The 12,374-nt window shown below is 35.9% G+C and overlaps 1 protein-coding gene across 5 annotated transcripts in view; it reads right to left on the bottom strand.

Moving 5' to 3' along the window:
• Nucleotides 2,773-12,374, bottom strand: part of LOC109823713 (chloride channel protein CLC-c-like) — a 10,411-nt gene continuing 809 nt past the window's right edge. For 3 of the 5 annotated variants that reach the window (XM_020390054.1, XM_020390057.1, XM_020390056.1), the window contains 8 exons: nucleotides 10,883-11,079; nucleotides 8,751-8,951; nucleotides 7,850-8,027; nucleotides 6,735-6,997; nucleotides 6,017-6,286; nucleotides 4,370-5,501; nucleotides 3,675-3,776; nucleotides 2,773-3,101 (listed from right to left, as the gene is read on the bottom strand). In XM_020390054.1, the coding sequence (XP_020245643.1) occupies nucleotides 3,687-3,776; nucleotides 4,370-5,501; nucleotides 6,017-6,286; nucleotides 6,735-6,997; nucleotides 7,850-8,027; nucleotides 8,751-8,951; nucleotides 10,883-11,067 (2,319 nt within the window). In that variant the 5' untranslated portion in view covers nucleotides 11,068-11,079 and the 3' untranslated portion in view covers nucleotides 2,773-3,101; nucleotides 3,675-3,686. Of the gene's footprint in view, nucleotides 3,102-3,674; nucleotides 3,777-4,369; nucleotides 5,502-6,016; nucleotides 6,287-6,734; nucleotides 6,998-7,849; nucleotides 8,028-8,750; nucleotides 8,952-10,882; nucleotides 11,353-12,374 lie in introns of those variants that run through there. The other 2 variants (XM_020390058.1, XM_020390055.1) reach the window with 2 other exon arrangements.

Consider the following 12,374-nt stretch of genomic DNA (forward strand, 5'->3'; position numbering starts at 1 on the left):
AAGATCCTACGTCAGTCCTTTGAAACGTTGCACTGCAAAATAAATACATAATAAGGCAATTAGTTTAAATCAAATGAGATCATCACATTTTCTCCGAAGCACTGTTAAAAAACCCATTAATTATCAGGTTTCAGTTTTATTTTGGTACTTCAACGCTTATTTTCAATATGATTTTACCCCATTTATAATAACAGGGGATACTGGCCGGATTGTTTTCTTGAACACCATGAAATCTTTATTTACTATCAATTGCTGAGTAGAAAATTTTATAATAATCAAAATGCTTGGATGAGAGATTGCTCCATGAATTATTCAATTGCTTGTGGAAGTGATCAGTGGCTATTGTTGAAGTTTAAATGTACTTGTCCATCAGCTCTAATGTTATTAACATCATTAAATTTCACATTGTAAAATAAGGGAAATTAAGGAATGCCCCCTAACAAATTTTGTCTATTTGTCATTACTTAAGCATTATTTAGAACATGTTATATCTAGAATCATTTTTCACATGAGATGTATTCGTGATTTATACTACTCCCTGAATATTCACGTGTCTTTAACTGCAATAAATCTGGGGTATCTTACTAAAATACACCTGTCATTTACTTCATTCTTAATTTGTGAACATTACTCCGCACTAGGGGTGGTAAACGATCGAATCGAATCGAATACTAAGATGTTCGTATTTGTATTTGTTTAAAATTATCGAATTCGAATACGGACTCTAATATTCATATATCTAGTTTTTCGAATTTGAACTCGAATACTTGGTATTTGATAAATATTCATGAATATTCACGAATACTTATCGAATATTAGAGTATATTTATTTTGCTAAAAATTTTGATTTTCAAATAATATTAAAATTCATAAATAAAAATTATTCCTTTTTAATATATGATGTATATATATTTAAATCAAAATTTTAATTAGAAAGTAGATTTAAGATTATTTTAGACTTAAAATCAGTATATAAAAGTTAAGTAGAAATGGTAAGTGAATTAAAAATATGACATCATATGTGCAATAATACAAATAATAAGCTGTGATTAAATTTTAAACGAATATTTAATAAACAAACGAATCGAATATACATCTGGTTAAATTCTATTCGTTAGTAAACTCGAATACTAAAAAATATTTGTTTAGTGGTAAATGAACTACCGAATCGAATATGATCGAATAGTTATTCGAACAATTATCGAACTATTTGTTAATTATTTGGTTCATTTCCACCCTAACTCCGCACACCCAACGTATAAACATCTATATATATTCTCGACTTTTCTCCCAAAAATTCTGCCAAAAAGGATTTATAGCAGTAATTTTTTACATTGCATATTTGTAGCTATGATTATGGTATAAATAAGAATATATAGAATGTTATTTACCTAAAGATAACTCTGAAGATTATAGCTAAGTTTAATCAGGAAGTTGAACAGAGTTTTAAAATTGGTTCAATAATCTAATTGCGGGATTATAAACAGAAATTAGAACGTCTGTTACCAAAAAAATGTAACAAAAACAAACGTAAAAGGCCAGAAAGCCTATATCATGCCATTACTGGGGAATTATCGTTTATAATTTAATTTCAGAATATGACGAATAACAGAGTGCAAGGTAATTTATATTTATACTGCAAGTAAATATTGTATACACAGATAATTTGGAAGCGAGCACAATGAAATCGTTCATATTGATCAACAGTTATTATGAAAAAAATGCAATAACATTTGATTGAGAATTGGAAAAGCAAATTACAAATCTCTGATAAAACCATGTGCGGAAGTTGAGAGGACTCATACTAAAGTGGTTGTTTAGCGGGGTAATAGATAATAAAAATGTAAGGAGATATGTGGATAATGAAAAATTTCATTCTTCACCATCAGGTTTTCCTTTAGTTATAAAAGGAAAGTAGATTAGATAACAACGCCTCGTTTGATTCATGGGAATGAGTGTGGGAGTGAAATACAATTTTAACTTCTCATTTTTACTTACCGAACACGATGTGTTCTCATCAATTCCCACTTAAAGTGGGAATTACTATTCCTAATGAGTTATCAAGGAATTGATATGCTCACTTAAGTGAGGATGACAATAAAGAAAACTTATGATATACCCTTCTTAAAGATATTTCCAATTAATTCTCTAATTGCACCCAAACATGAGAATGAGAATGAACATTTCATTCTCATATCAATTCCATATCGTTCCATTCTCACTTGATTCCATTCTCACGTACCAAATGAGATGCAATAGTCAAGTGGAAACAATATTACCCATTAGTTTTTACTCGAAGAAGAAATACTTAGTTTTTACTCGAAGAATAAATACTTTTTCAACGATGATGCATTTTTGTTTCCTTAGTTTGAACGACAATGTACATTTCTTGGAGACCTTTTTCAAATTTAGCTAATTAGAGGAATTGACTACAAGTTAAAAAGATCCATTCTTTATTTTTTTTAAAAAAGAAAACAAAAATAAAGATTACAAGTTTCCACACAAAGCAGATGGATGAAATGATGATGCATTAGTTTTCTGAATAAGTTAATGTTGATTTCAGTTCTTATCATTTGCAGACATCCAATAAAAAAATTAAATTAAATTAAAAAAAAGCTGTTTGGAACCTTAATTTTCAAAATATCCAAAACTCATCCATATAAACTCACCAGTACCAACTGCAGTAACCATTATAAATAATAGTTTTTATTAAATAATGAACACCTCTCTTTGCTATTAAAAAGAAACCAGACAAACATATACAACAGTATATGAAGATCAAAACATGTAATTTTATGCTACAAACCAGACACAAACAGTCAAGAGGCACCTGACATAGAGAGTAAGCCAATGTGATGGGGGGAAATACACTTGATTACATGCATAATTACAGTAAAATGTTGACAAGATTTCGGTATTACAAGATCACCTCTCAGAGAAAAAAGAAAAGGAAAAAAAAAATCTACGGAAGCACAGCGAGAACAGCAATTCCCTGATGATTTAGAAGTAACATGAGTTGTATGTGTTCAGGTTTCTGATAACAGTAGAAACTGTAATGCACTTTCGTCAGTATCCACATATAGAATCAGACACCAGAAAACCTGTAAAAAATACAAAGATGAGCTTAAGTTAAGCTTCAGAGATTACAAGAGCAAAGAAGTGGTAGATATTACAAGTATTTCCTAAGTGACAGAATAGAAGTTCTCTATAATTATGGTTGTGCTGAGCGAGACATTAGCATCCAGAAGTTTCGCATTGTATTGCAAGCTTACCAAGGCTCAAGCCAAATTGACAAAAAAATTATTTCAGGTTAGCTCAAATTTGAAAACTACATTGGATTCCAGGTTTTAATCCACATAACAACCTTCCAAATTTGTGTCTATTTATCAAAAGCCATATTCAAACTTTGTCTCAGGCTTCAAAATTACATCAAATGATACAAATTTTGATTCTGAATATTAGTTACAGTGGAAGTGAAAGAAATACAAAACTGACATTGCTGCAGAGACAGTGGTACGTGTATATATATCAAACCACTATAACATTTATTAAGAGTATTTATTTTTTATATGAGGTTCCAAGCTGGCACCTAGTCTCAATAACTGACAAGTAACGGTTATAAAACTTCTACTGTATTATACACAGTTAAACAGAAAGGGAAATGATCGCCTCACCAGATTCTACCTTCACTTATGGGAGCCGAGATGAGGGAACAAACCAAGCACATGTTCTGGCATAAAGTCATGCCGAGTAAGAATACCAACAATTGGAGGCCTCTGCAAACCAAGATATATCAGTCTTATGACTAAGAAGATTGAAACATATCATCACAGACAAAAAGTCATCGAGCCCAATATGGCTCCCACGGTCGTGGGTTCGATTCGGGGTTGGGTTATTTAAAAAAAAGTCATCAAGCGCACAAAGTTCAAGTAGATGATATAATTCTAGAAGAGCTAGTAATACGAAATTTCGCCAAATCTAATATTTTGTGTGTGCACTCCAAAAAACAGTGTCTGAAGCTATTTCTCAAAAGAGTGAAAAATGCACAACTTCTGTCGATTGGTTGCAGGCTAGTTGAGTTACTGAAATTCATCATTTTGCTATTAGTATTGCTCCTGATTGATGAAGATGGAATATTCTACAGTTTTTTCTGTAAATTGAGATATCCCTTTTTAATTGTGGTTACTTGTGTTTCGATTGTTCAAATCTGCATTAAGATAAACATTTTGATGCCGACTTTATGGTTTTCTGCAATTAAAGTGACTAGAATTCTCTTTATTGACTCGAGTTCAATGCCAATCAAGAATCTTTGTTCTATAAGTTCCCTTGGGTGTGTGCATGAGCTGGCCCACGTTGCTAGAATTCTTACCCCTGGAGTCTTTGGTACAACACAGAGATGTCTGAGTCCAAGCTGCCGAAAAAGAACTGCAGCCTTGGCTAACGACATTGTCTCGACCACAGTATATGGCGATGTGTTGGTAATCGGATGTAAATCAACAAACATCTCCATCTCCTCTTCTCGAATATCCAAGTCTTCTAATTTCACCCCCTTCCCTGATCCTGCCTTTGCAAAATCATAGGCATCAAACCTCTGCAAAACTGCCGATACCCCAGTGGCCACCCTCTCCTTCATAAAATTCTTCCCTTTAAGTAACACAAGCAAATGAGACCTCAACACCAGCCCACAAAGTTCCGGTGCATCTGAAAAAGGAGGCTCATCAACCACCGGGAATCCATTATGGCCTGTTAACTTTAATGCATGCATTATATTGCCTACCCTCTCGATTCCCGAAAAAGAAATGAGAGGTCCAGAGACCACATCACCAGCAACCAAATTTCTCATATAGGGCTCTGCGTGAGCCTCCATAAACGGCAAACCCTTCATTGCAATAATTTGATCATAGACCCCCTTGTTGAAGCTATCGGCTACACTTTTGGAGATGAGAAGGACAAGCATAACCAGAGGGAGCATTGGAAGATCATTGGTAAGCTCTAATAGAATAACGCACACAGAGACGGTCATTCTCATCGTCCCACCAAGAAACGATGCTGCTCCAAGAAGGGCAAAGAGACCCGCATCTAGGTTAGCTACAGAGCCTAAAAGAGTCCCTACCATTCGCCCATATGAAGCACCGGCAAGTATAACAGGGACAAAAAGACCGGAAGGAACAGCAACCCCATAAGTTATGAGACCAAGGGAATAAATAGCGATAAAAAAGACAAAGAGGGTGGAGATGTGAAACTCATTCCCAGTACCACCACTGAAGAGGTTTCTGATTGCATCGTCGTTGGTGTTGAGGAAGAGGGAGGCAAGGTCATTGTAGTGACCCGGTGGGCACTGAAAATTCTTGAAGTTGCCAGATCGACCAATTGTGGGACACTGCTCTTTAAGGTTCTCAGGACATGGAGTGCACCTGGCAAGCCAAGGAAGTCCATAGGAGCAGCATGATGTGAGAAGAGAGATGCTGACTGTGAGAAGGATCTTAAATGGAGGGCCCTTCCTGCAGTTAATTAGATGTATCAACATCAAAGGAAATAGGAAATCAAGAGGGGATGAAGAGTTTGCATTCCCCTCAGAATGCCCTGCTTGCAGCCGCACAATGACTTGGAAGGGGCCAGTTTTGGCATTTCATGCCCCCCATGTGCAGCTGAGAACATCCTGTTCGCATGCAGGACATTCTAGGAGCATGTGTAGTCGGGAATGGATACACCTAACCTAACACGAATCTAGATGCACACGTCACTTTTAGCTATCCATTCAATCAATAGTGCCTATTAATGCAATTTCTATCAGTGCAGTCTGCATTAATAGTGCAGTCTGCATTAATAGGTAGTAGTGACTGCACTATAGCTGATTATGATGTGTACATCAAGGTTCATGTAAGTGAGGTGTCTTCATTTCTATATGATTTTCTATAGAGGGTCCTCCATAGGTTTTTCTTTTACAAAGATATATAGTCATAATTGATCATCAAGAGAACCTCATATATCATCACAAAAAGTTAGTGAAACATACTCATTAATGATGCTGTAAACCCGTAGGATCCTGTCCAAGAGAAAGTTGTAGAGGCCTCCAAATATACCTCCAATTATTCCAAGAACTATAATTACTAGCAGGTCAGCGGTGCTATATGTAGCAACAGTCGAGCTAAGGTCAAACATAATCAATCCTCCTTCTCCGAAGAGTCCACAATTTCCCCCACGACAGTAAGATATTAGGCTTCTTAGTAATACTGAAACTACAGCTGTTGTGAAAAATGTTCGCCAAAGAAGAGCACTTCTCCACCTGATAATTTATAAAAAAATAGTGAACTTCCAAAACGAGACTGCTTTTAAGCCCAACAAAATTTTGAATGACATTGGTTCAAGAATTAGCTCTTCCACTTTTAGCTCTATGTCCAGTTATGCTTCTTGCATGACATGTATTCATGAAATTAAGATGAAATTTTTGCTCATTTTTCATCAGTTTGTATACTTAATAGTGCATGTATACAATCTACACAGGTTACTGGATTCTTTCCAGCTAGCTGATTTATACATGTCAAGAGCTCCACACAATATGGCATAATTTCCAAAAACTATGATATGTCTGCAAAAAAGATTTCCTCAAATGATTTACACCCGTCAAGATTAACCTATAACTATACTCTCGTCCACTGAGTACCATGTTTGAGTAATTATAGTTCATCACAAAAGTTATGAAAAAGAGACACAAAAGTTAGCGAGAAAATCACCAAGATGCTGCTTCCTCAAGAGCAAAAAGAACACCTCCAACAGGAGCTCGAAAAGCAGCTGCTACACCTGCAGCAGCTCCACAGGTGATCAAGTCTCTTCGGTCTCGATCATTTTTGAAGAATCTAAGCCATTTCCATGTCAAGTGGTACTTCCGTGACCCACCTTGACCAAGTAAGGAGGCAATGCATGCTCCTGTATGAACCATGGGCCCCTCTTTACCCAATACAAATCCAGCAGAAACTCCACAAATTGAACCAACTATCTGCAGATTAGCGCAACATATACAAGAGAATATAGAACGTAATTTTCATGTTATGTAGTAATTTAATGAAACATTGTTTGTAAAGGTTTGTCATCCAATGCTGTCTTAAGAGAAACTAAAATGAGAAAATATTGGCTGAAAGTTTTTGAAGGAAGTTTAATTTAGGAATATCCTCATGGTCAATAGAGCAAAAGAAAAATTCATGTTTGGTCCTTGAAGAAGGAAAGTTGACGTATGAATAAGAATGATTGCTTCACTGAAATATATAAAATAACAATTCTAATCTTAAGGAGACAGTTGTAGAAGAGAATTTTCTGATATTTGGTTGCTTTGGTATAAAGCACACGGAAAATTTGGTATTTGAATTATCTGATGATAACGAGTCAAGCCATCAGAGAATTTCCTACAGATCCATGACTTATATTTGAAGATTTTTTTTTTCCTTCCTGCCAGAAATTCAAGTGCATGGGAAGTTTTAGAGACCACCTATTGCAGGTCTGCCAAATTAATCCTCGATGACGCACGTAACTAGCTAACAAATAGAGAAATGTAAGCTAAATTTTTGAACGTCCTTGTGATTTCATTTATTAATCTTAATTAATATTTTCTCCCATTTTTTAAGGCTGTCTATGTAAGAAGATCTATATACCATATTTCTTCATTCCCTATAGAATGTTATGTTGGTTTGTCATTGTTCCTAAATAGCATAGAAAAATCTTTGAGAAACGCGTGGATCATCATATCTTTATTCTTTATCTCCTAATCTGGATGCAAGTTGGGAGTTAGATCATTATTACTGTCATTTATATTTCAATTTTAAGACATGAAAAGATTGAAGAACAAACGAGTTACCTTTACAAAAAGAGTACTGGGTGCTAAAATAGAGTGAGCATCAACTCCATTGAGATAAGCTTTCACTTCAGGTATACCAGATCCAGCTGCAGCAGGTGCAATATAAGCACAAACTGCAGCAGCTGCCGCTGCTAAAATAAGATTGCAACCAGCAAAAGCCCCGAAACCTAATAAGTACCTGTACTGGAACCAGAACACCTGGCATTATTTTGAGTTTTAGCAAAATGTTTCTTTTTCACTCTTTCGAGAGAATGCAGACCGTTCATGTGAACAGGTAAAAATTTCATATCATATATAGATGTCCAAAAATCTAAAGTGTTCATATTTCAAGTTTTTAATCCAAAAATGAAATTTACAATTGCTATGGAAGGCAACTGTTTCAGATATTAGCATTACTAGAAAACTTGGGTCAAAATTACTTACAACTACAACGACACTAGAGTGAACGACTCATTAACTTTTAACTCAATGTATCATATATCCATAGAATCTGGGTCACAGTGGAACTAATTACTCACTTTTTGCCTGCTCGTGGAACATCAATGAAAACAAGGAAGAAAAAACTACAATCATACTGAAAGACTCTGGTCACATATCTTGATCATTTAAGTTCTGACAAAAGGAAGATGGAACTATTTTTATTATTTTGAACACATCCAAATCTTCTTTCTAGAAAAAAATAATCTGTCGTATTTTTCTTGCTATGTTTTCTTATACCATCAGCTTTAATTCTCCCTTAGATAAAACTAGCTCTTTGCAGTCACTTACACTTCCAAATCCTAACTTATATATTGCATGGTAGTGACCAATATACATACTGGATCACAACTGATCCACCTGAAGCTGCAATTTCAGGAAAAATATCACTTCATATTTTCCTGAGGTGAAACATAGAGTTTACCTATGCTCAAGCATAAGATCACTTGTTAGCAACAACTTGAATCCTGCAATATTCTCAACTGCAAGGTTGTTGAAGAAGCCAACGAGTCCGGTACCTAAGCCTATAAGTAGTGCAAGAGTCCATTTAAGGACTATGTACTGAAATATCTGCACTCTTTTCCTTGACCTCCAGTCTTGCTTAAATAGTTCATTCTCCACAACCCTGAGAAAGAAATACGAGGGGAACATAAACAAACATTCAAATGGAAAACAAATAAGATTAAAGAAAAGAAGACATCAACTCTAAGACATGGGGGGAAAAAGAAGGGGGAAAAAAAAGAAGAATACGCATGCTAAGGATACATAACTAAAATAAGACTTATCATTTTGACATCAAAGCTTAACAAATTAAGTCTTGGTCCTCAGTTAGTGATACGGGTGTATCTTCTTCCTTGCTTCGGGAGCTTAGCGATCCTCATGGGAGCTTGAGGATAGATGATTATCTTCTTCCTTGCTTCGGGAGCTTAGCGATCCTCATGGGAGCTTGAGGATAGATGATTCTTATGGTATCTTGAGAATAGAGACTTCGGGAGCTTAGCGATCCTCATGGGAGCTTGAGGATAGATGATTCTTATGGTATCTTGAGAATAGAGACGTGGACAAAGTCGTTGAAGGCGGCAACGTTGAAGAGTACAGGAAAGCTGCAGGAAACACTTTGGATTTCCAGCGGTCGATCGCACATGACACCGCGGTAAACCGCGAACGTGCACAGCTTAGGAAAAGTCTCTGGACTTTTCGCGGTCGACCGCGACGAACTCTGCGGTCGACCGCCAAACCCTGTAGTTGATACTGAGTTTCGATTGTTTACCACGGTCGACCGCTATGGGTTCTGCGGTCGACCGCGATGCGGTTTTGGGCCTGGACTTGGTTTCCTGTACTATTTAGGTTTTTTGTTTGATTTAAATAGAAACACGATTTTTCTAGGGTTATCTATCTAGATTGTAATAAAAAACGAGATCAGGGAGTTTGTTCTTTGATCTAGAGAGATTGTGAGAGAGAGTTTTGTAATTTATTATTTCTCATAATCTAGAGAATGTATTTTCTTTCGCTCAACTCAATTATTTGTGTGTTTTCTATTGTCTTCTTCACAACCCACTCTTGATAATTCCGCGATCAATGGTGCTCGTCAGGTGACTCGTATCAGTTAGATATCAAATCATTGCAATACTATATTTTTTCCCCTAATGTGGGACTAAATTTACAAACTCAAACTCTGGAAATACTGCTGTCTCCTTAACTGAATGCTTCAACTATGTGATAAAACTATGTCCTACATGCCTTACGCCTAGTACGTCTCTTGGATATAACATTTACAATCATGCTCAATTTTAAGTTAATATAGTGTAAAGATAACAAGAAAAATAAAATGCTTTTATTTTGAGGAAATAGCAGCATAAGGACAGCTTGATTTATTTACACGCTCTGTAACATGAAATATTCCAAAATACTGTAAAAAAAATGTTTCTCCAGTTTTCACCATGCACCCTGAAACCTTAGGACTGATAGCTCTGGAATTCTAGACAAGAATAACAATTAGAGTTTAAGCTTTAGAAGTATCTAATTTCCTAAATTTTGATAAAACGAGTTTCAACTTTTACCGATCATGGGAAATTCATGAGCAACCTTTATTGCTTGCAAGTCATCATTTTGGCATCCCCACTAACATGACGGGATGCTTCTATCAAATAATAAAATTATAATTGTGAATATCATGCAAGTGATTTTAAGTCAGATTCAGATCAAAACTTTGGCAGCAATAATTGAGACACTCCACAAGAGTATCAATTACATAAGCGAAAATATATTAGCTTATTCCTCAATTAAACATCTCAAAAGCACGCACCAATAATAAACACCCCTTTGTTTTCAGATCAAGGATGGGATCAACCACTGCATAGAAGAAAATTTATGATTTCAAGCTCTTGAGTTCTTTCTTGCTATCCCCAATTAATGGGAGCCCGGGAATAGCAGAAACAGTTCAGTTTTCAGAAAGGATTTGTGAAAGAAATATCCTTATTTAGCTTATCCCTATTGATTCAAAAATAAGAAGATCAGCAACTAGATCAACAGACCATCAGACGATAGAAAGCTTACTCATAATCCAAGGTCTCAATGGGGCAAACATTGGCTCCAACAACAGCAATCTGAGATGTAGTGTTCATGGTCCTCTTCCTGAGCAGCAAAGGCTCTCGAAGCGGGATTACATCCTTATCATCAACAAAACCCGATCCATGTCTCTCCATCTCTCCATTCATATTCTCGATATCACTTCCATCCATTTTCTGCTTCTTCTATGGATAACACCGGCAACAATAAGTATGAATAAATGTAGCAAAATAAATACAGCAATAACAAGAGTCTGTGTGCATTAATGTCAAAAGGACTAGACTAAGGAACCATGGGAAGTTGTTTTAGTGGTTCAAGAAGTTGGCAGTTGACATGGAGGTTTCTGGAGTGGCTGTTGCCAAGATATTCAATCCCTCACACAAGCTAGTGGGGCCGGACTTGGCCAAATACTGAAAGTCACCTGGCAAATTTGTGGCCCATTCTTGACAATTTATACGAGAGGAATGCAGACGTGCTCCCAAGACTACTATACCCATGACCGGCAACAAAAAGGAACTAATATTGCTAGGCCATCTTGGTTTGGGTTAACAACGGACGGACCCCCTATACTATTGCCCAATCGCAGATAGACCCATTATAGTTCTATGGTTGCAAATAGGCCCACGGAGTGAAATTTTCTTGTGTCTTCTATCATCACGAGGTTTATTTTTCAAAAAAAATATTCTTTTGTCAAACAAACCTCCTGATGATAAAAGAGACAAAAATATTTCACTTAAAGGGTCTACATACAACAGTAAACTATAAGTCGTCCATCCGCAATTGGGCGACACTACAAACGGTCTATCCGCAATCGATCCTTTGGGTTTTTGGTTACTGCATTAAGCAAACCTGTTCACTGAAATAAATAGATAAACCTATCATTTGACCCCCAAAAAGACACTATTCTTTGGGTATAATAACAAGTGCCATTGTTAAACTTATCCTGCCCACTTTTCTCTTTAAAAAAATAGCAACCTTGTACTTTATTTAGAACGGCATGAAGCTATTCAAGGATAACTATGTCCAAGAGAGTTTTGACAATGATAAGCAAAGAAAGTTATACTTTGACATGAAATTAGTATTTGGCTAGAATAAGTTCTAAAGCAATTCTGTCGCTTAGCAGGACATCAAAGATTATTATTTGTCCCAGTGCACATCGCATGTGAATAAGCTTTAATCAAGCTCAAGGCACGGGGGATCTTTCCTAAACAAATCAACTAGTTTTGACGGGTCATGCGCCTTTGCAATCTGAACTAATCATCTCTCCCTAATACAAAAGGAATACGTAAATAAGAGATACTGAGCTGTATGTGCCTTGTCTTTATCGGATCCAAGAAATTGGATTCCTAAGTTTTGGTGTTTGACTTCAAATAATGTACATGAAGTGCTTATTTAATTGAAAAGATCCAAAAGGAACTTATTTGCGAAGGTACCAATTAGTAAACTTTATTAAGCAGATAATGGAAGAAAAAAAGATCTA

Source organism: Asparagus officinalis, chromosome 9 (assembly GCF_001876935.1).
Source record: "Asparagus officinalis chromosome 9, Aspof.V1, whole genome shotgun sequence".
Lineage (NCBI taxonomy): Eukaryota > Viridiplantae > Streptophyta > Magnoliopsida > Asparagales > Asparagaceae > Asparagus > Asparagus officinalis.